General features: G+C 41.6%; 1 protein-coding gene across 1 annotated transcript in view; it reads right to left on the bottom strand.

Moving 5' to 3' along the window:
- The window catches only part of Sorcs1 (sortilin-related VPS10 domain containing receptor 1), a gene marked incomplete at its 5' end in the record, with an annotated part of 503,138 nt that overhangs the window by 172,311 nt on the left and 306,587 nt on the right, over nucleotides 1–24,240 (bottom strand). The window contains 1 exon segment of the mRNA XM_013504127.1: nucleotides 13,141–13,299. Coding sequence (XP_013359581.1) covers nucleotides 13,141–13,299 — 159 coding nt within the window.

Below are 24,240 nucleotides of genomic sequence, written 5' to 3'. Positions count from 1 at the left end.
CTTGTTTTTGAAACCCAGAGACATACTTCCTGTAGGTTTAGTGTGAACAGAGGTCATAGCACTGTAGTGAGCCCATATCTATATGCAAACGGATGTTAGCACCACTATGTATATACAAAAGCTAATGCAAATGTAACAGAATCAAGATGGTTCAGGATAATAATTCTGTGCACGCAGGCTAGCTTTGCATAAATCCTGCAAGCACCATGCATAAACTCCAAGGGCTCACATGGCTGCGCTAAGGGATTGCCATCCCTGTTCCTGCCCAGAATCCATCTCTGTGAAGGACTGCTGGGTGCCAGCATCGCTGTTCTTTACTTTTTCTCTGACTGCTTAAATTCATCCCCCAGGCTTTGATTCAGAGCCTGTGGACGAATCAGGTATGTCCCATGATATTTGTTTACATCTTCAAAAGGCTGCTTTGTTATTTGCGAGCATCTAGAGGCCCCTCAAGCAGTGGGTATACAAAGCAAACCAATAAACCAAGGCTGTCTTATTCAGCTCAGTGAAATGCTTTTTAATTCCGTCTCAGGAAAGTTAGCCTTTGTCTTAGTGGACGGGCCCTCACATCTTCCCACACTAACCTGGGCACAGTCCCTCTACTGTGCCTTAACCTGTGCTACCCATTCTGTCAAAGGCTGCTTCAAGACCTGTTTTCCTTCTGGGCCAACCTCTGAAGGCTGCCTTCCCTGCAAACTTTCTCCTGTCCACTTCGACTCCCACCGGCCTCATCTACAAAGACTGATGATGCAACAACAGATACCATCAAACTACAGGGCATAGCTTTACATCTACTTTTAGTAGTCTTTAAAGACAGCCCCTATGAGCATGCAAGTAGAAAGTCTCTTCTGGTGTAAAATATCTCAAAAATGTCTTAGAGTACTCCTTTACCTTCTCTTTCTTTCTTTTTTCTTTTTTCTCTCTCTTTCTTTCTTTCTTTCTTTCTTTCTTTCTTTCTTTCTTTCTTTCTTTCTTTCTTTTGGTATTGGGAATCGAAATCAGGACCTTGCACTTGCCAGACAGGCGCTGTGCCACTGAGCTGTATCCCTGGCTCCTTTACTCTTTGATATGACTGCAAAATTTTTACATATCATTATTCTCAATCTTCTAGTTTATCTATAGATTCCTAGCACCTAGTAGTAGTAGAAAAGAAAAATAAAATATTGATATTGCACCAAGCAAATCTCCTAGGCAGTAGCCTGCATGTTAAGAAACTCAGGTTTCCCAGAAAATGAATAATAGTAATTTATTACAGGAATACATTTTGCTTCCATGGATCCATAACTAGAGGCAAGTATCTTAAAATAAAGCTTATAAATCAGTACATTTGAAAGTCTTGAGCATTTGCAAGTGGGGTCTTTCAAATTCACCCCAGACTGCTCTCTGTATATATCCAACCTATTCCTTCAAATACTTTCTCACTCAGAAGTTAATTGATCACCCTGGTGTTATCTCAACAAAGGGAGAAAACAACAACTCAGCCTTTCACATTAATGTGTTAATTAAACCTACTGACTCTAACAGCACAGTTCTCCTCCACAAAGAATGGAATGGTATCAAAGCATTATACCAAAGGATTCCCTCTCAGCTTCCAGTGGAAGGCTATCCATGTAGAGGAGGTCAGTGTCCTTTAATAAATTCATAATGTTGGCAGCACCTAAGTAAGATTTATTTCCCTGCGCATCTATCTTAAACTTCAAGGTTTCTTTGAACTGTCAGAATCCAGAACTGAGAACTGTCATTACTCTCTGTCACAGCAGAGAAAGCAGCTGCGGGTCTCTCCAGAAATGGTAACTCTAGGGAAGAAGACAAAGAAAGACTGGGGAGAGGAAGCAACAGCAATTGATCTAGTTTTGGGAGAATACTGTTCATCTACTAATCCCAAAATGTCATCCTTACAGGGTACTGGTTTTTATTTTAGTAACTCTGGTATAAAATATAGAAGAAATGAATAGAAAGGGCAAGCATTTCAAAGGGGATGGGAAAGGATTCTGATTAAGAGTGCAAGGCAGAAAATCTTCCTTGTCTAAAATCATTCGGTGCCACCTGAGACCCCTTCCCTGCCTTAGTAAATACAACCTAATGAGCACACACCCAACATTCCTCTCTGCTCAGGATCTGTTAGCAGCCTCAGGGTCTAACCCTCCACATGGTCATTATGCCAGTCTGAGGCTGTCAACACTTTTTTTTTCCTACCACCCTCCTCTCCCAGGGGCTTAAAAAATAATCTCTCACTTTTGGCTTATTTTCTAGACATCTGCCTTTGTCTGCTGTAAGAAGAGCGTGATCAAAATACGCTTCGTGATAAAGGATGCCATTCCAGGGGCTAGTTTTGTTGAGTTTACAACAACTCTTCAGGCATCTCTGGCACCGTCCGCAGGCAGCCTGTGAAACTGCAAGGTGGTTGATGGACATCAGTTAAGGGATTATAAAGAGAAATGCCAAAGGGGGGATTGATCAGCTTGCATCAAGAAAAAGAGTAATTCATTGACTTTGCTCTGGATTCCTAATCTATGGCAGATTAAGACAGGGCAAATAAAGGGAGTACGAGAACATACTGCTTTTTTCCACCTTCTGACCATGCGTATATTGGTTAAATCCCTTGGAAGATAGGCATCTTTCTATCGGTAGAAGAAAAATTCAGCATCACCATGTTGGTACAGAAGTTTGCAATTGTCACTGTTCCTGAAAAGTCTTTTCAGTAATCCTCAATCAGATCAGGGCATCTTCTCTTTTTGGAAAGTTAGACAGGTACACATTATGCATATTTTTTGCAGCTAGGAAATTGGTGGAAGGACACCCATTCCATGGAACTTGGTGCAAGGATAATTGCTCTGAAGTTAAGAGTTGTGGTAAAATATTTTAAGACACTGGTTGGTGGGATCAGATGCTGTTCACTACAGTGCTTCCGGGGTGACTTCCCCAGTCAGAGACAGGTTCCTGGGTCTCCTCCATACAACTCCTTGCCAAGCGCCCATTGGTGGAATGCCTCGTGCAGTTGACTCTTTTCAAGGTTGCCTGCTTCCTCCTCTTTCTTCCTCTGTCCTTAACATTTTGGAGGCAGTGGGCCTGCAAACTGCACTTCTTGAAAAGGTTGACAAAGTCTCTGCCAGTTTTGTTTATTTGCCTCCTCCTAATACTGCCCTGGGGATGGCCTCGGTACAAAGCACTCATCCACCCCCTGGCTCTCTAGTTCGCACTGCTGCTTCTGCATTCTTTTCAGCAAGAAAAAGATGGTACCTTGAGGACTTCAAATAAATTTCTAATGCTAGGCCTGCGGCATTGCAAATATCAACTTCTTTTTTTCCGATTCAACAGGAAGAAAGAGAATCAGTCCAGAGAAACACGTGGTCTTCAAAAGTATGCTCTGATGCTCTGGATCTAGAGCGCAAAACAGGGCTGGAACGCATGCAGAAGGGAGACGAAATTCTGCGGCAACTAACACGGTTCCACAAAACTTCATTCGCCAAAAGCTCAAACATCTTGACCACAGCTGGTTGATAGAAAGCATCCACAGGTTGATAGAAACCTGACCACCACCTTAGATGCCACTGCCCTGTCCGTCCTGAATCATGTTTCTCACTGGAAAAGTTACCCTGCCGGCGATATCACAGACCATCGATAGGAATGTGTACACTGGTGCGGAGTGCTATGGTGGCTATTCAACAGAGGGAAAAAATGTGAATTCACAAGGGCTTTCAAGGTGGTCCTTGAAGGAAAATTAAACTCTCTAAGGTTGAGGATGCAGAGAAAGAGTGTTCCAGAGGAACGGCTCAGTCTGAACAAATCAAGGGAGCAGCAAATCGTAGCACATGTTTTGTTCTTTGGTCAACAGCAAGAGCCTTTCCGTGGGATGGGGACAGTGAGGTGGGCACCAAAGTTACAAATAGAGCCAGGGACCAGAATGGGTGGTTATAATCCTACCAAAGGATTATAGAGTGCTGGTTGTAGAGTGCTGATGTAGACTGGATCCAAATATCAGCAAGGTCAAAAGACAAGGCGAGCACCCAGGCTGAGTATTTGATCTCTGCTGATCAAGAGTGAGCAGAAATGATGACATGCTGCTGGCTTCATCCATCTTTCTTGCAAATGGATTTATCAAATCTGTCACTGGTCATTCCTCAGCTGTCACTGCAGCCTGTCACATCCCCCACAGCTGGGCTTGACACTCTGAGGGCTGGAGGATTAGACAAAGGGAACAGGAGCTGGCTGAGAGAGAAAGATCAATATGTGACAGAGGGCCATTTGGATTTGGGGACACCTCATGTGCTCCCAGATCGGGAGGTCCATAGAAAATAATAAGGTGGAATATTCGCCTTAAAGGTTATTACAGGCAAGTGTTGGTGGATGAGAATACAGCAAAAAAACTTTTTTATGCTAAAAAGTTGCACATGGGAACAGATACCTCGTATTTTGAACCCTATCTAGCTACCCAATAGCAAAATTGTGCCTGTGCAAATCTTAATCATTTGTTTCAAAATACTCATTTCTCCTCCTCCTTGTAGCTCATGTCTTTCCAATCACTAGGAACAGGTTGATCAAACTGCTCCAGGCCACAAATGAAAATAATGACACAACCTGTTTAAACATAGCATCTCCACTGAAAGCAGGGGCCTTCCTTGTTTGCATGTGATGGCATTTCAGTTTGAGAATTTGTTTTATAAACAAAGATTGGGGTTGACATTTAGCAAGCTCCCTGGTTTCCACTCTAATTGCCTGTTTTGTACTTGGGTACTGCAATTACTTACATATTCATGAGATTAGTGATGGGCTTTGACACTAGGAAATTCGAAGCACATGACAATCCTGCCAAACCAGCATGGTGTCTAATGCTCAACACATTTGGTAGGAGCCACTGAGTGTCTTTTTATTTAATGCTTTGCTGGGGGAACCATGATAACATTAGGTACATAACAGTTTCCTAAATGCTTGTGTCTATGCAGAAATCATTTGAATATCCCCAGGGGCTGACTTTCAAAGATCCATTCGTCTTCTATCTCAATCTTACCTCTTGACATTACGGAGTTTCTAGGTCTATTCAAAAACAAATAGAATCACTGTGAAGATAAATACTTTAACATTTGATGGCTTGTTATTGCAATCAATAATATTTTCTAAGCACAGTACACAAGTTCTTCCTTATGCTATTCATTCTGTTTCTGAGGTAGCTCTTAGTGATTAACTTAAAAGGTATTCAACATTGATTCCAGTGCCTATTCTCCCTAGCTGATAGACACTGTACTAAGGTCGTCTCTGACAAAGGCAGCCTTGCATCCAGTTTCAGTCTCAGCACTGCACCTCTTTGGTGATAGCTCGGTTAGCATTTATGGAATGCTTGCTATGTCCTGCTCTGTGTCCTGTGTTTCATATGCATTATATCTGCATCCTCAAACAGTCAAACAGTCTTCTGAAGGCTCTGTTATTACTCCTTGCAGTTTACACTGAAGATACGTCATAGTTAAGTGACATACTTAACTATGACATCCCACAGCCAGTGGCAAGCCCTGGTGGACTAGAGGGCTGAGAGTTTACCTCCTTGCTCTACTGTCAAACAATATGAGCAATCATTAAGACTGGAATTTTAAAAATGGTGACCTCTTATTTCTTCCCTTATTAAAAGTCATTATTTACCAAGGAATGTACAGAATTTCAAAGAGCATGATAAACACTGGCTCTGTGTTAAGGTCTAAGAAAAAGGAATAAACGGGACTTTTCTTTTTTTCAAAAAAAAGGCATAGATATTAAACTCACTCCTTAAATAAAATCTGAGAACTTAGAGAGAGATAAAAATTACACACAATTCTTTTTTTTTAAGAAAAGTTATGCAGGAAACTAAAATTCTATTGTTGGGTATCAGACACACTGGGATTTCATTTTTCTTTTTCTACCGAGATGAAAATTACAAATAATTCTTTTTTTTAAGAAAAGTTATGCAAGTAACTAAAATTCTATCACTAGGTATCAGACACACTGGGATTTCATTTTTCTTTTTCTACCAATATGTGGTTTTTTAAAAAAAATTGATGATTCTGATGACATTTTATTTTTTAATTTTTATTAGTCCATGTCTTCAGTACATAGTGATTGCATCACTCTAGGGAAATGTACCATATCACCCTCTATTATTGTGCCAGCCTCAGATGGATTTATGTTTTACTTGGTTTCAATGAAAAGTCAATGGGATGGTTAATTTTAACTGTCAAACTGCGTGGCTTGAGATGGCCTAGAAAATTAATGAAGCACGATTCTAGGGGTGTCCGCGTGGTCATGGGGATGAGTGCACCTGCCCCTTCCTCTTGAGCTCTTCTCTTGCACTTTCTTTCTCAAATGCTGTAAGTAGCTTTCTTCTCCCTCACCCTTTGGGATGGTGCTTCTAGCTTGGAGCCAACCAAAAGGGGACTAAACCTTCCGAAACCATGAATTGTTTTGTAATTTTTAAATAAGCCCTGCCTCTTTTTGGTTTCAGGTGTCAAGTATTTGTTCCAGCAACAAAAAGCTGACTGATACAGTTAGTCTGGTTTCCCTTATATAGATAACTCCAACTGTTAATCTTTAGTGTCTCCATCATTTGTGGATAGGATCTCCTTTCCCAAAACCCATTTCTTCCCTTTAAAAAACACAGTTTGGTTTTGCCTGTATCTGACATACACATAACAAAATGGTAAAGGTGATTCCATTAAGCAGAACATACTCTTATATATTTCTTTGATAAACTGTGATTCTTTGGAAGTTGTAAAAGGCTGGAGATGCAGATTCCCCATATGGCATCATTGCACTGCTCTCTGGTCAGACTTCAAACTGAGACAATACCAATTTATGAACATTGTATAGCTTTCACAAAACAGACTGACCCATTGAACCGTCCAGTTTTGTTGTTCCTCCACAGACCTGGCCATTCATTGGAATATAATTAGTTTTTAAAAAATCACAAAACAATTTATCATCTCCTGAAATAAAATGGATAAAGCGAGAAAAAAAAAAAAAAAACAGATAATAAAAATGATGGAAAGAAAGAGGAAAAAGCAATTTGAGGGCCCAATACAGGACAACTAATGATTTGATTCCTATGGTGTTCTTTTCTAATTTTTGATTTAGTTATAAACAGTTAAAAATAAGAAAACACCAATTGCAAAGGAAGCAACATTACAACTCTCAAACAAAGCTGAGGTTCTGAACACTGGCCCCACCGTCCTCCATGGACAGAACAACAGGCTGGAGCTCCACACTGCTACTCCCCATTTTTGATTGAGCACCTGAGTGGGGAGCGTCACATGCCTGTAATCCACCGCTCAGCAATGCTGACACGGGAGCATCTCAAGTTCAAACTCCGCCTGAGCAACTTGAGGACTTAGTGTGAAGACCCTTGGTTCAACCCCCCAGTGCTGGAAAAGTACAAGGAAACCCTGCTGTCCACTCTACTCCCCAGCTCCCATCTGCTTTGTCCAATTATTCTTCCTGCTTGTCTGTGTAGGAACCGAGCTCTGGGCCTACACATTCTTAAACATTTACAAGGCAGGGAGAAGTGGGCCCCTGCACAGAGCCGAAGAGCAGCTCTCCACTGACAGTCAGTGGCAGCAGGCCCTTCTCCATAGCCACCAGGGAAGGAGGACGCCTTGCCTGCCCACGTGCCAGCAACAGGGACCTCTCTCCCAGAGCTACTCAATAGCCTGCATGCGAGCAGCGTTCCTGTTGGTTCACAGCACGGCACACTCCCTTTGCAAGTCACTCCTCCTGTGCAAGCTCCAACAGATGCCAGGCGCCCAGTACCCAGCTTGCTCTGCAAAGCTGAGGTACAGGCATATTTTTACACTTTTCTCCTGTATTTTTTCCTTACAGTCACATCTGCTCTTTGTTTTCTCTCATTTTAAATGTTTCCTAACACATCATATTTAGTGAGGTGTTTAAGACAGACTGAGAGATGCCGTTGGAGGCAATGTTTTATAGCACAGTTTGTACACTAGTTTATTGCCAAATTAAAATAAAGATGTAATCTGGCAGACTCAGCCTGCTGCTAAGCCTTCCTTGGGTGGCTTCCTGTGTTGAGGCAAGAAACAGGGAAAATTAGCAATGAAGTAAACAACTAGATAGTTTCCCTTCTGCCTGTTGCATTTCCAAAAATCAATCAAACAAACAAACAGCAGAAAGCAGAATGTTTGGTTGACCTACTGTTTAAGTCATAGAAGTAAACAATACAAATAAAAAAGAGCAAGTTCCTCATGCTCCCATTAATGTCATGGAAATGTTCATATTGTCCATAGCCATTTACAGTGGTAAGAACAGTGAGGTGCTTTTTATAATCATTATCCCTCTGCCTATTTTACTCAGAATTTCTATAATGTCTTTAATATTCACTGGGTGAATGGGGGGTGTCTAAAGGTGCAGTCTTACATAAACTCTTCAGATGCTAAGGAGTCCTGCTCCAATTTCTAGCCTAGTTCATTCCTAGGGCTTCCTAAGTAAGAGGCTGCTTCTTTAACCACCTCAAAAAGAAAATAATCCAAGTCTTAGCCCTCAGTTATTTTGGGGGTGCCTCTATAACCATATTCCTATTCAAGACAGTATTTACTGCCCTGAAACCACTGTAATGTTTGACTTTGTCAAACTGACTGGGCTGGGGGATGCTTGCACAGCTGGTAAACATTATTTCTGAGCAAATCTGTGAACATGTTTGTTGAATACATCAGTATGTGAATCAGTAGTCTGAGAAGATCCACCACCTCCAATGTGGTGAGTATCAACCATCATTTGAGGTGCCATAAGTCTGAATTTCTCTCTCTTTTTGAGCTGAGACATCCAATTCCTCCTCCCTCAGACCTGGACATTTCTAGATCTTGAGTCTTTGGACTTGGACAAGGACTTAAATCATAATCCCCAAACTTACCTCCCATGCCCACTCCATCCCAAGATACTGGGACTTTGAGGACATGACACTATTGGATATCTGAGCTTTTCAGCTTGCAGATGGCAGACCTTGGTACTGTACTTCTCAGCTTCCATAATTACATGAGCTATTTCTTCCTCATAACACCTGCCCAGAGGCTGTGTTCCTTTGGCAAATCCCACTAACCCAAGCACCTAGCTCCTCGATCTCTCCAATACATCTCTCTTCCTAAGTAAAAACACGGTGGTGGGCTACAATATTAAAACATTATGATTCCCTGATGCGCCACTCTTTATTTCTACCCTGGTCTCATGGAACTAATAATCAGGAAACCTCTATCTCAGGCCAGACTGGACAGTCTGATCAACAAAACTCTTTGAGTCTCTAGTAATGCTCTAATTAGGTCAGCACTTAGGGTTTATTTGTTTGTTTTTTTTTTTGTTTGTTTGTTTACTGGTACCAGGAATCAAACTCATGACCTTGCACTTGCCAGGCAGGCGCTGTGCTGCTGAGCTAAATCCCCAGCCCCTGTACTTCGGATTTAGATAGCCGAGATGACAGTCAGTGCACTGCAGTCATTCTGCACACTCTTCAAGCTAGAGCTCCACCTTCTGTCCTCAGGACCTTAAATGCCTCATGCACTGAAGCGAAAGAAAAGCTGTGACATGGAAGTGAGGGACAAACCAATACGCCTATGTGTTTACAAGAGGTAAAGTGCATCTTATGAGATAAGGCAGACAGCAAATACGGGAAGAGGAAAGAAAGTCCATTCTTTTTTTTTTGGTTTTTTTCCAGTACCAGGAATCGAACTCATGACCTTGCACTTGCCAGGCAGGCACTGTGCCACTAAGCTAAATCCCCAGCCCCAGAAAGTCCATTCTTAAGTAAGTTCTGGAGGAGGTGCCACCACGACAAGGTGTGTTTTCTTAGGGAGGGGCCCCTTACCCGCAGGTTCTGTAAACCAGGATTTCTAGGAAACAGTGTCTAGCAGACTGAACCCTAGCACTGACACTAAGATCTTAGCTGGCCGTTCTGCAGCAGGAGCGCTAGTAGCTGTTACAGAAAAACTGGCAAAAAATGCTTACCTGAAAGAAGAAATGTTTCCCCAGCTTGGACAAATACAATTATAGGTGGCACAACGCAAACATTCAGACTTGCTTTGTGCCCACAGCTCTGTCTCATCCGTCCTGAAGCTCTGCAGTCTATGAGCAATGGCTAGCCATTTTTCATATCACTGGCTCTCCATCATGAGGGGTCACAGCTGCTCTCAACTTGACTCCAGCCAGTGACTCCACTGATAGTGCAGTGCACCGTGCTCCAGCCAATCCCCTCTTCTTGTTCTGAGTTTCACATGTTGAGACCTGGAGGCTGCTTGGCACCTGCTTGCATTATCAGTTTATCTAATACCTACCCCAGCTCCCTTCTGTCTTACAGAAATGGAGAGACCTGCAGAAAGACTGGCTTCTTCTCCTCTGCACACTTCTAGACATCAACCTCTGGAATAAGAACTCTACCAAGTGTCATGGAAGGATTTTTTCCATTCTGAGAACGTTCCCATAGGATACCAACAACGCTTTTCTGTTTGAGAAAATTCACTAACCTCTTAGAATCCATTGGGTGTGTGGTCAGTAAAGATTGCTTTGGATCCAGATCCTCAGCATTGATGCCCAGATAATTGTAATATCACGCTACCTGGTCGCCTTGCATTTGACTTTATATTACTGTAATTCATCCTTACACTAACACTGCTGAGCCCTTTATTTGCTAGCTCCAAACACAGCATTTCCCCCGACCAAAGCTCCTATTTAGAAAAACCAAACTTATTTTGTGCAATTATCAAAACAGTAAAGCTAAACAAGATGAGGTTCCAAAAGTGTGTGCATAATTAGCTTTATCAAATTTTAACTTTAGTCAAATAAAAAGTTTGCCATCTGTAAACATTTTCCTCCAACTTCACAGGGTTGTTTTTTTAACGTTCCTTTTATAAAAGTGTGCCTGCTCCAACAGAAATCTGTCACAGTTACTCAGGTGCAGGTGAAGTAATTTCATAGGATGTCGAGTTAATAGATGGCTAGATCTCCATCTCCTGGACTTTAAACCAATTTCGTGTAATTCATCCAGCTACTCTGCTAGGTAACCACTATGGATCAGCGAGAGTGCTGACTTCTTATCCCCTCTCAAATTATTGGTGAAAGCATCTGTATTCATTTCCTATCTCTATGTAGATTGAAAGTTCTTTGATATAGTTATTTATATCAATGTTGCAGCCACGTAGTGCCTAAACTGGATGGATGAACAGTCTAATATTTGTTTTTTAAATCACACCACACATCTACCTGTGATTCTAATTTTGAATACAAACCCCTTTGGTGGAAAGGGAGACAACGTTAAATATTGTCCACTGTAGATGGCTGAGCTGGGGACACAACCCATACCAGGGATGTCCACTCTGCCACGTGACCACCAAAGTCCTGGTTCGAAGGCTGGAACACGGAAGGTTACATTTTTCTGCATTTCCTCCAGCACAACTGCAAAGATGCAGAGTTTCACTTAGCCAGGTAAATTTGGCTTCACTGTGCTTCTGGCATCAGGGGAAACACTTAACCAACTGTCGAACAGAACTCAATAACCCAGAAGATTAAATGACTAATACCCTGTGTCCGGAACGGTTCAGCCCTCGCCCCTGTTAACCGCACTGCCCCAGCCCAGACGCACTGTGGCCCGACTCCAGGAACAAAACTGTACATTCTGCTGCAAGAGTAGCCAGGCTGCTCAAGAGAAAAGCACTATTAATTGTAAACCTTTTCTATTTTTAGGCTCAATGTGCATTTTATTTGGCAGTAAGGGCAGCATGATTAAAACTCCAATTCTAAAATGTTAATTTGCTTCTTCCAAAATGTTCGTGTCAGTAGAGACCCCGACAATTTGGTTACAACATCCCCCTGCCTGCAGGGGGAACCTCCCACACTGACATCAGCTCATGCACATGTAAATCCAGCATTTGTTTAAATATGTGTAATTTCTATGGCATGATTCCTCTAAGGAGAACTCCCAGAATGAATGCAATGAATAATTCATGTCTCAAGGAGCATTCCCGTATTTCACCTGTTTTCCTATTTGTTTTTATGGCTAGAGTTTCTCTCACATTTGCCTATGTACGTGCTGATTTCTTTTCTATTAAATTTAATTGGCCATTGCTAGCTTTAGATTCTAAGAATGTAACTTCTGAAAGACAAGGACTATATTTTTAATAGTACATAATGGTACAGAGCACATATCATACAGTATGACGTATGACGTTTATGGAACACACACATGCATGTAATAGGATAAACTATTCTAGGGTCTTCTTAATAAGTGGACCTTTCCTTCAACCTTACCACCAACAGAACAAAAGTACTGAGATGTCTATATTCTGAGCGATGTTACCCCCACACACATTATTATTGTGCTCTGGCCTAGTTTTTCATTTAAACAAGGTCTTTGGTGGTGTTTTCAATGATTTGAAGATTATGCTGCCCTTTTAGGAGCTAAACAATGTTATGGATCCTTTACCAAGAAAAATGACTTAGTCACATACATAAAACAGTCTCAGATTCCATGGAGGTCAGTGGATCCTGAGAGCTTTAGGTAGCTGTTGCAGTTTGGATGTCATCTAAAAGTGCATGGGACAAAGGTTCCATCCCTAGAACAGCTCTTAACACAAGAGGAGCTGTGGACTTTGAGGAGGTGAGTTCTAGTGGAAGATCTTGAAGTCACTGGGGGTGCCCCTGAAGGGGACTGTGGGGTCCTGGCTTGTCCTGTCTCTTGCCTTTGTTTCTTGACTGATGAGGTGAGTGGATTTATTCTGCCACACTCCCCTGCCATGAGGTGCTGGCTCCTCCAAAGCACGGAGCGCAGGACCATTCAGTCTAGAACTGGAAACTCCAAGACTGTGAACCAGAATAAACGTTTTCTCTGCATGAGATGAATCTCAGATATTTGTTTTAGTGATGGAAAGCTGCCCAACACCGAATCCATGTTAACAACACCCTCTTCACAATGTCTCACTTAATATCTGTTATTCCGTATGTTCTTTCAGACAGTTACATTGTTCAAGCCAGCAAACAGATCCTCTGCCTCCCTGCCCCCACTGGCACAGAGTTCGAAGCACTTCCCACAGTAGAAGTCATCACGGAGGTGAAATGTGGAGACAGACAGCCCACGGTTCCCCCGTGAAGAACTGCTCACCAGCACATGAAGCGAGGAAGCATGCTCACCTTTTGGTCTTGACTGTACGCCAGAATCCAGTCTTCCTGCTTCGGGTGGAACAGCAAGCTCTGGATGTAAAAGCTCAGCCGGTACTTCTGATACGTGGCCCCTTCATCTGAGCTGATCAATAAGCTGCTCTCAAGCTCTGGGTCTGTGAGCAGCATAATCTGCGGTACAGAATGTTGGGGAAGGAAAACAACAGGAAGTTAAGCTCACAAATTGACAGAACTCAAAAATGAGACAAGAGGGTGAAAGGGCAGGCAGAGAATGCTCAGCCAAACAAGGACTCACTCTGTCCCATTTTGTCTCCTATCTTAGAGCAATGACCCAAGCCATTTTCACCAAGAAATTAAAAGCAAAGCAGAATTTTCAAGGATTGGGTAGGAAACAGAGGACTCCTTTTCTCCCTGTCTTTGGGTTCTGTGTGTGTGTGTGTGTGTATGTGTGTGTGTGTGTGTGTGTGTGTGTGCGCGCCTGCTTCTTTCCAAATTACTTCCTTCATCTGGAACATTTTCTACAATCCCCTAATGCTAACCCTCTTGCATACTGTGCCTTGTCTATGCTCCACTTGATGAAATTAAAGAGCAACAATGGACCGCCTGGTGAGGGAAGGGAAGACACAGAGTGTGGGTTCCATTTATTTGCCTTTTGTACTTCACACCCTTTTGTTCCATATTTCATATCATTCTACCTTTAGCCTGATTTCATGAGTCTTGAGTCTCAGTCAGGACTCCTGAGTGCCTTCTCCAGGAATAGTGCACAGGCTTGCTAAAACTCTCACTGCCTTTACCACCTTCTGAGCGCCTGCTCCCTTTACTTCCCTAGGTTGCTTCTTGCCGCCATGCCCTGTACTAAAATGCAAGCTCCATGTGGTGACAGTATTTGTCTGTTTTTCACAGGTATTTTCCCAACAGCCACATGTAGTACGTAAATATCTGGAGAATGAATGAATGGATGGATGGATGGATGGATAAAGGAATGAATGATAAGAGTTTTCAGAGTAGTCCTGTGGACTTAGAAAAAGCAGTTAGTGAAGATATGAATGGAAATTCCACCGAAAGTGTTGTCAGATGCCCTTCAGTCCATATGCTTTATAAATATGTAAAAGCTCTATGTTTCAGGTGCTTTGCACTCTTTTGTGGAGATGCCTAATCATGGCCAGAGCATTGTGAATAATCCACAGTAGGACCAAGACAGAAGGGCTGCCTTAAAAGTGGCTTTTTATTCTTTCGTGTTATGCCACCAGGAGTGCACGCACGGTACAGTACAATGTCTCATCCTCCATTCTCAGCAATCTCCCCTTGCTCAGTCAATGTGCAGCTAATATCTGCCGATAGGGGGCCTCAGTGCTACCCACTGACTTCCTCAACTTATTCACTGGCACTCTCTGAGTTTGGTTTGGAGAAGCATGAGCGATGTGTTTAATGTGTGGTTGTTAAGAAGAGAAATCACTGCAGCCTAGAGCTTAAAGACTACCAGTAGAAGACCCGGCAGTTACAGGAAAAGAGAGAGAGGAGCTATGGTACAGAGGAGCAGACAGAGCATCAGGCGGACACCCAGAGCTCTCCAGAAACTGGAAGCAATCATATTAAAAGCTCAGACCAGTTAGTGCCATATTTGAAAGCAGTGTCCTGTCATCGCGAGTGGCGTGAGCATTCCATACCGGGCACACTGCCTGACACCTGTTTACTTTTTCCTGGATGAATTTAAGGTTCCTTGGTATGCTTTCAACCTGTGCTTGTAGAAGACAAGGGGAAGGTGTGGGATGAGAACAGCAGGGCTGTCAGGTGCACTTGGGACAGGATAGGAAGCACATACAGAACTGGAAATTAATTGTCTCTCATAGTGTATGCCAATGAAGAGCTTATCCATCAACCATCAGTTCTCAGAATTATGCATTCCCCTGTCTCATGCTGACTAACCAGACAGCTTCCCTCAGGATGATTGACAAGGATGTAATCTGCTAAGCACAAACCCAAGTGATTTCATTAAAACCTGGTGTATGTATTAAGCAAGGACATTTAGGCTACTAAACTCATGGAAGTATTTCCAGGTGGTTTCACATTTATTGGCACATAAAAACTGTCGTTTTTCAAATAACAAATAAGCCATAAATGATCATATTGCTTTGTGTCTCTAGCCACAATTAACAATAATGTGTAACAACCTTTTGCAGTACTTCCAAATGTAATTTCCATGATAATATGAAGAGGCTCAATTTTATAGAATATCTATTGTCTCAGGCAAGGCAGTGTTTTTCCCCTCCTGATTTTGTAGGTCTCTGTTAACCAGAACAATCTTTCTTCTCTCCCCATGAATATATATCTCACCACCTGCTTGTCCTGGAAGACTACATCATAAAAATAAAATTAAAAAAATAAAAATAGATCTACAGATTGTCCTCAAATCAAGGTCATTTATATTTATCATGTAAAAATATTTGTCACTCCTTAAACTCCATGTCATCACATTGTATAAGATAGTTTGCACCCTGGTGATATTGGGTGAAAGGAGTTGAATAATGCACCTGGTTACTTAATATTATATAAATAAAATGAATGCTTTAATGGCTGGTGTGGGAGTGCTGAGAACCAGCAAAGCAAAATTCTGCCTCCCAACACAGCACTCACCTGAAACCTTCCATCTGGGGACCTGACATTTTGGAAAGGATGAAAAACTGTAGGGAATTTCCTCATGACCTTTATAGGCATACAAGTATTCCAGGGGTTCTTGAGCTTCTGCTCACATTTGCTCAAATAAACAGAATGACATGGATTGATTTCTGTTTAGCCATTTTTTTGTTGGACAAACAACTTTTCGAGACCTCTAGTAGAATTCAAAACAAAATAAGAATAAATTGTTCATACCTCTGTCAGTTTAAACTTTTAATGAGATCCAAATAGAAAGGGCTTAATCCAGTAATAAATGTAATTCTGTCTTTAGACACAGGTAATATTTTTTTCGTAAGTGAGTAAGTAAAATCTTCTCAAGGTGTTCTACAGGCTAGTATTTTCAAAATATAAATGCAAGCTAGTAACTACTCTTCAAAAATAATAGATAGCATTTTTAAAAAATGCCCAGGCATCATTGTTTCTGCTAGTTTAGGATGACCCTCTGCCCTCTTCTGCCTCTTGATGTGCCTTCGAATACATGATGTTTTGCTGTATTTTTTCTTCTGGATTCTGGAGAATGATTAGAGTAAGAGTTTGAGAGAACTCTAGAAAAGGCACAAATCCAAGCTCTGCACATTTCCTTAAGTAAACTTTGTACAAAGGGAGATCTGTGCTCAGAACAAAGCTTTGTTCCACAGCAGATCCATATATCTTTGTAAATGAATACACGAATAAAAGAATGAGTAAACCTTTCATTCCTACTTTGTCATGAACACAGCATGGCATCCCTGCAACATTCAGAGTCCAGGGCTTCTTGAATACATTTTTACTGTTCTACTTGGAAAGAAGGAAAGTGAATACAGAGGAAGACAAGACATTTAAAAGCAGCACTTAACTCCACTCTGATCAGCCCAGAAGTGATTAGAATGCCTTGGAGGGCATGCAGATGCAGAGCTGACCATGTCTACAGTGAGTTGTTTTCCACAGACAGTCAATAAGACGGACACAGCTGCTGCCACCCACCCCTGAGCAATCGCTCATCTTCCACTGCAGGAGATGGGGGAACTTTATTTGCTTTCCTACAGGTGACAAATGAACATGAAGTGCAATTTATAGATTTCAAATAGCTCACTTCTTTCTTTTTTTGGTAGTCTCCCGACAGTTCGGTTTCATCAGAAATTAAATATATCTTCACTCTCTTTAACTTGGTCCAGATTCAGCAGATGGCTTACATGATGCAATTGTACAGTGCCGCCAGGCAGTTTTCGGACCCTTCCAGGTGTCTGCCATGGACCTGGTTCTGAAAGAAATGCTGCCCTTGTTTAGTTTGCCAGATTCTTTTCCTAGGTATGTTGTGCTTGGAATTGCTTCAGGGACCTATTTAGATGGGCTTTAGAGTTAATGAGCACCTCACCACTTTTGTGTGCATACCTTTCCCCAGAATATCTTTGGTCCTCAAGCAAGAAAGTATTTATTTTATGCGTTGTGCAATATTCGTCACCTAATTTGTGTATCCTTTGTCACTCATATGCTGGGATCAAACAGAGGCAAGGAAGTGCTGCTGCGAACATCTTTCCCATTTTCCTCCAGCCTTAACTGGGCTCCCTTTGTCCACATCACAAGCACACAATAAATGATTTTCATAAAATCATGACAGTGATCATGATAATGACAAACAGTAACTGCACCCGTAGCACCCGAGCACTCCAGTTATCTACTCACTTTATTCAAACCAAAATATTTCTACTTATAAACAAAATAAGAGGCTATTTGAAAACTTCTGGCCTCCACATTAAAACCGAACCAAAGAAAATGTAATCAGAGCAAGGAAATAATTTGCTGGCCAATGTGGGTAGAAAAGCTGCCTATTCCCAATGTGGTCTGGGTTTTTATCCTTCCCGGATGAGCTGAGGGCGAGCACAGTATTTCTCCGCTAGTAAGTGTGGGAGGACAGCGGTAGGTAGGATGCACAGGATCTCAGAATGACCCACAGAAGGGAAATCATTGAAGTATAGAGAGTGTGAGCAGGACAGGAAGGACCACAAAAGGAAAGAGCTTCAGTTAAGTACACAAGAAGGACACAATGCCACTCCTTGCTCTAAATCCCTACTACCAAAGTCAGCGAAGCCTCCCTAAGGTACCACCTTTACTCTTAACACAAAACAGTGCCGTGCAGGACTGAGAGATGAAAATGACACTTGCATAGTAGATCATCTACTCATGACCTGAGAAGTCATTCAGTGGAATTGTTGGACAAGTTTGGCTTTGTAGTCTGAGTTAACTCTGAGTTTACTTTTAAGTTGCTTTGGTTTTAATAAGGACTCAAAGACTTGGGCATTTTATGAGAAAAAAACCAGAATTTTCAATGAACATATGAGTTCAGTCACGCACATGTGTCTTAATTTCCTTGTCAGGAGAGGTATTTATTAAGTATTCTTTTCATAAAGAAAATTCATTCAATGAAAAGTCTTTTGTATACAAAATACATAGCAGACAAGTAAGTTTGCCAGAGATGACAACATATGAGGTGTGATCCTTGGGAGCCAATCCAAGAAAGAGAATTTATAGGGCATCTCTGCTTATGTCTCTCGGGACTGCTGAATACAATCCTCCCCTCTGAGCAATTCAGTTATTCCAAGCTTAAAAGGTGCATTCCACTTGAGCCTCTGTTTCCACTGTTGCTGGTGGCCCTGGTCCTCGAGAAAGGACGTAACCGCTTGTACACGGCCAGAGGATGTGCACCGCTGAGCGTAAGTGTGCAGCACACACAGATTCTGGAAGCTCAGCTGTGACTAAACCCTAAACCGGACTCCAGTCAATGTCTTCCAGCATATGAGGCCTTCTTTGCTGGACAGAGGGAAGAGAATGTGTTCAGTGAAGGCTGCTTATGCCATGAGAAGAAGATAAAACCAACCCTCACATTCTATCACTGCAGAAAATACGGGGCTGGAGTCCAAACCCTCCGCCATGCATCAGCTGCACCACTGTGAATTCCTCAGAGCACACAATCTTTCTCAGAGCCCCAGCTTCCTCATGGAAGGCAGTGACAACACTGTCTGCAAGTTGATAACATTCAGTGAGCATCTCGCTTGAAACCATGCTATTCCGTTCTACTTTTATAAGAACAATTTAAGATAGATATTATTATATCCATTTGACAGGTCAGGAAGTGAAGCCAGGAGAAAATGAGGTAATTTGCTTAAAGTTACATAGGTAGACAGTGATGAAACATTCCATGTCCCAGCCTGTGGGTTTGTGTGAGGATCACACAGGATAATCTGTGTGAAAGCAGGGTTAAATTTTGTGCAGCTGTTATTATTATCACTTCACAAAGCTTGGCACATGTAGTAGGACATCTGCTGCTAAAATATGACAGTTGAGCTCCAAGAGAGAAAAAGAGAGAGAGAGACAGAGAGACAGAGAGACAGGGAGGGCTTGCATTGAAAACATCTTATAAAAACATTGCCTAGATGGAAGTAGGGGGCAATAAGAACTGGAGGCAAGATAGTGCAGACTTTCTGCAATGAGAGATACTCTTGAAAAAATAGATTCTTTTTGTCTTTAAATATAAAGTATACAGGCAAAATACACAGTTCTAGTTCCCCCCACTTTTCCCCAGTGGCTCTGGCCCCCTTTCCCTTGTCCTTACAGCACTGCTTTCCTTATGACTGCTTTTATGCTTTATTGTAAGAATAGATAAATAAGAAATGTTAGAAATGAGAGAAAATCTCCCATCTAATGATAGTACAATTTTTTTGTCTTTTTAGATAAGGTTTCACTATGCAGTTCAGGCTGGCCTTGGACTCTCTTTGTAGCCCAGTCTGGCCTTGAACTCACAGGGATCCTCCTGCCTCAGCTTCTCGAGTACTGGGATTGCAGGTGTGTGCCACCGTGCTCAGCTTGACAGTATAACTGTTGAAATAAACATTTTCTACATGTTAATTCTCAAAAGTTTATGCTAAAAACAATAAGAATCACTACAATGTATCTGTTATCCAATTTGAAAGACAGACTCACTTTGCTAAAGATACATCTATTATCATGCTAAGTGATACTGTGGAATATATGGAATATATTAATGCTCAGCATTGCATTGTCTAGTTTAAAAACCTAAACATGGCATTTCAGAGAAGAGTGATACAAATTCAAAGGATATTTTGATTATGGTAGTCACTATGGGAACTGATTAAATACCCCAAGACTCTTTGAACTGCTTTAAAAATTTCAGCATTACCTATTGACTCATCTGAAACTTAACTAGAACATACTTCTGTGGTCATCGCAAATCTCAGAGTAATTTCTCTCTTCCATCCTCAAAGATCTATGACTGCCAAAGGTTGCATCATTTTAAATGTTAGCCGCTATCAGGGAGAGCAGGTACGCTGGGGAAGATGGACGTGCATCTTCTTCGCTCACGGGAAACTTTGCAAAAAATGATGTTCATTTAATGATAACAAATCTCTTTATTCCACCAGAAATGATAAAGAGAAACAGTTAGGATGAAGAGCGAGCAAAAGAGCGAGGCTATCAGTATATTTTAGCATGGAATCAGGAGAAGGCAACACCATTTTTGGTAAACTCTCCAGCTGTGCAGTTGATTTCAGAGATGAAGAAGTGTCAAGTGGAAAGTCAGGACAAAGAAAGGAAGAGCTCACAGTAATAAATCTCTTCTAAATATTAGCGACTGCAGTGCACCCCCATTTTTCATCCCTTGCTCTGTTTGTATCATCATCCTGACAAGTATGGTTCAGTTTTACTTATATTAATGTTTCGTGATAAACTGGCAAATATACAAGGGTACACTGGGGAAGATTAATGAAGCTTCAACCACAGGAGACCTTGCTAATGGACTTGCCTATTAAAGCTTCCCTGAAAAGAAGCAGGAGACCACCAGGGGTTTCGCTCAAAGAGGATTTGCAGATTAGTGAAGTGAGAATCACTTCTAAGGCTCCACTGCTGAGAGAGCTCTTGGGAAGAAGAGTCTGGAGCAATCATCCAGGAGGAAGTGTCTTGGGTTAACGAGGAGATCTATGTCATGTAAATTTTTCTTTCTTCCTCCAATTATTTAATGACATATATCGATCATCTCAAGTTGTATTTCTTTTTTTTTTTTGGTACTGGGAATTTGAGACCTTGCATTGCCAGGCAAGTCCTTGCACTTGACAGAGCTACATCTCTGGGCCCTCAAGTTGCTTTAGAGAAGCGAGAAAGGGTGAATGTACCTAATGAACATGCCGCTGAGCATAGTTACATTATCTACCGCTTTTCCCTCTTTTCCTTCAGCCAGAGCCCGCCACACAATAGTCCGGTGCATCCTGAGGATGACTTCACTTTTCCACGACTGCATTTCTTAGGAGTTTTGTATCTTGAGCTCATTCCATCTCTAGGTCATATCTTGGAAGCAGTAGAGCTGCCATCGTATATTAAAGAGAAAATAGTCTTTGCTCTATTCAAGTATTTTGCGTAACGAGGCAGCTCGGAATATTCCAGTTCTCTCACCGAGCTGTGGCGCGGGAGTTTGGGAAAAGGTTGGCTGGATAGTTCTAGTCTCAGAACCACACGGTGTCAACTGCGGTGGCTGGAACCGAACGCTGCACTTCCAAGAGGTTTCTGTCTTCAGCTCTGTGTAGCACCCCATGCTCAAGGCCTCTTCCATGTGGCTGGCAACTCACGTATCATGGGAACTTCATGGTACGTTTTTAAATCATGGTCAGCTTCCTTCAGAATAAGTGTCGCAAGATCATTTTAAGAGATTGAAGTCAAAGTTTTCCTGTAAACTACCTTCAGAATCTCAGGACATTGATTTTGTTATATTCTGAGTGTCAAACAATTACCAGTTCTCAACTAGTTTTTTTGTTTGTTTGTTTGTTTGTTTGTTTGCCAGTACTGGGGACTGAAACTAAGGCCTGAGCTATACTCCTTGACTTTTTACCTTGAGATGGGTTTTTATTAAGTTGCTAAATTGCCCAGGCTGGGCTTCAGCTTGGAAACCTCCTGTCTGGGATCCCAGAGTGTTGGGGTTGAAGGCATATTTCAGGACAGCAGGCCTGGGGCACTTCTAATGGGAACAAAAACACCGGCACTCAGAAAAGAGAAAGGGGCATATGTACACACCCCCCCCCACCCACACACACACACACACACACACAGAAACACAGAGCGGAAGAATTGGTGGCACCGTATTGGAAGTACTGTGACCACAACTATTTCCTATACAACTTTTTATAATTTTTAAAAAGGCATATAATAAAAATTCTTCTTCTTCTTCTTATATGTACTGTGAATAATAGTATCAGAATGATAGCATATAGGGACATATCTATCTTGAAGTAGTCAGTTTTTCAATGGGTTATGGCTTTAAAAATGTATTGTTACTTTTACAATTTGCCAGTCCTTAAACTGGTATCAATATTACAGGCAAGCATACTTACGAAGACGAGATGAATGTTATTTTTATTCAGTCTCAAGAACATCAAGTGTCCCACAGTTAAGAAATCCCTATCTGAATTTTCAGTTGCAAGAATTATGCAGACTAAATTGTATGGGGGGGCCTAAGGAATGCTCCAGTACAAGTGCCTATATCTAGACCTTAAATATCATCATTTAATTCAGGGTCTGACCCCACTTAAAAAGATTTCTTAACAGCAAAACAGTCTTTGTATCTCTATGTTTATAACCAAAGCGCTACAACGTAACCTAGTGACCGAAAGTTGGAAACTTAGCACTCCCTGTAGTTTGAGTAGTGGACCTGAAAACAAATCTACTGTCTTTTGGTCCAACAAGAAGAAAAGCCCAGGGGCTGGGGATTTAGCTCAGCGGCAAAGCGCCTGCCTGGCAAGCGCAAGGTCATGAGTTCGGTTCCCAGTACTGGAGAAAAACCAAAAAAAAAAAAAAAAAAAGAAAAGCCCACTTTGAGTCTGAGTGTGAATAAGTGATGGTAAATGTGTCCCAGAAACACATAGCAAACACCAGATTGATCATGGTCTGACCCATGTAAAACTATCCTAAATTTTTGCCATTTTATATTATTTGCATCCTGCTGCATAGCTTATATGGAAACCCTACAAAACATTCATCAGCTCCAAATTATTACCAAAGGAATCTACTCTTCAAGGAAATGACCACAAAACCAGTTCTCTTGATTTTAGTTTATTTCTGGGAACCATGATGAAAGTATTTTGTGTTGAAAAGGAACAAAACTGTTCCCTTCATGAAATATTTGGGGGGAACACGATGTTTTATATATCTGGGCTAATATCTTTTGTGTCGGTAGTCACAACTGTTCAGAGATTAGAGACCTTCAGAATCAGAATCTTTCCTAATCAAGGTGCTATTATGCACTCAATTATGAAAGCACTAATTTATTTTGTGAGGATACAGAAGCATTTTCAGACCAAGGATAATATTGACAATGAGTTGATTGAGCCCATAAACATATCATCATTTAAAAAGTTGGCCAATCTTGGTTTAGGTGCTGTTCAACCATAGGAAAGAAAGTTCACAGTGGTTTGGCTTTTTATTAAATACACTGCAGCCAGGGTAGAGACAGGTCTTATGTTGGCATGCAAAGTTCTGACTTATTCCTACTGCACCACTGTAAATATTATTAATGGCATTCAGACATTTACAGTTTCAATGATAAATTATCTAGTTGTCCTAACAACAAAAAAATTCCTTTACCTGCCATCCTCATAAATTGCTTCCCAAAGTCAACTTCTAGACAATAGATCAGGTTTTTAAAATAGTATCTATGTTTCATTAAAGAAAAGTGCATCAAACTCTTGCATAAATCCATGATCCTCCTCAACAGAGTATTCTAGGTATTTTTCACCTTTTAACTTTTACCTTTTTCTGAAGCCCATCTGAATTAATTCCTTTACTAGAATACAGTAATACTTTCTTGAAGAGCTGACTGTTCCCTGGAACAGAAAATTGGTTTCTGTTTGTTTGTTTTCAGCTCGTGCATTCTCCCCACCCGCAGATCACCCCTCAGGTCTCTCCACGCTCAGGCAGGCTCCTAGAACACACAACACTTTTTGCACTTTTAGCGTGAGTAATTTTCTGATGATGCACTTTATTAAATAAAGTCAAAATTTTTAAAGCAAAATCTTATTTAACACTAATTTGTATTTTTCTAGAAACAATGCATAAATGTATGGAAGGGAAATTTGCCCACAAAACTTCTACTTCCCAATAGCTATTTCCGCGTTCTTAGAGATGCCGAGACATTCACTCCTACGGAGCGTCGCATAGGACATAGGATGGGCGCATTCGCCTGCAGAGCCCAAACACTCTGCACTTTCCTGCAAGCCCCTTCCACTGTGTCAGGGGGATGCTCAGTGCTGCCCCTAGGAGGTCCCTTGGACCCTGTCCCTTCTCAGTCGGCAAGCAACTGGTGTGGACCTGATTCCTCCAGTGCAGAGCAAAGCACTGAGGAAAAGGAGGGCTCCTTGGGATCAAAGGTGCATTTTTAAGCTGCTAGTTGGATGTCTACCC

This window comes from Chinchilla lanigera, unplaced genomic scaffold, assembly GCF_000276665.1.
Source record: "Chinchilla lanigera isolate Chin_1 unplaced genomic scaffold, ChiLan1.0 scaffold00084, whole genome shotgun sequence".
NCBI classification, from domain to species: Eukaryota; Metazoa; Chordata; class Mammalia; order Rodentia; family Chinchillidae; genus Chinchilla; species Chinchilla lanigera.
The sequence above is the reverse complement of the archived record's forward strand: the minus strand, read 5'-3'. Positions and strand labels throughout refer to the sequence as shown.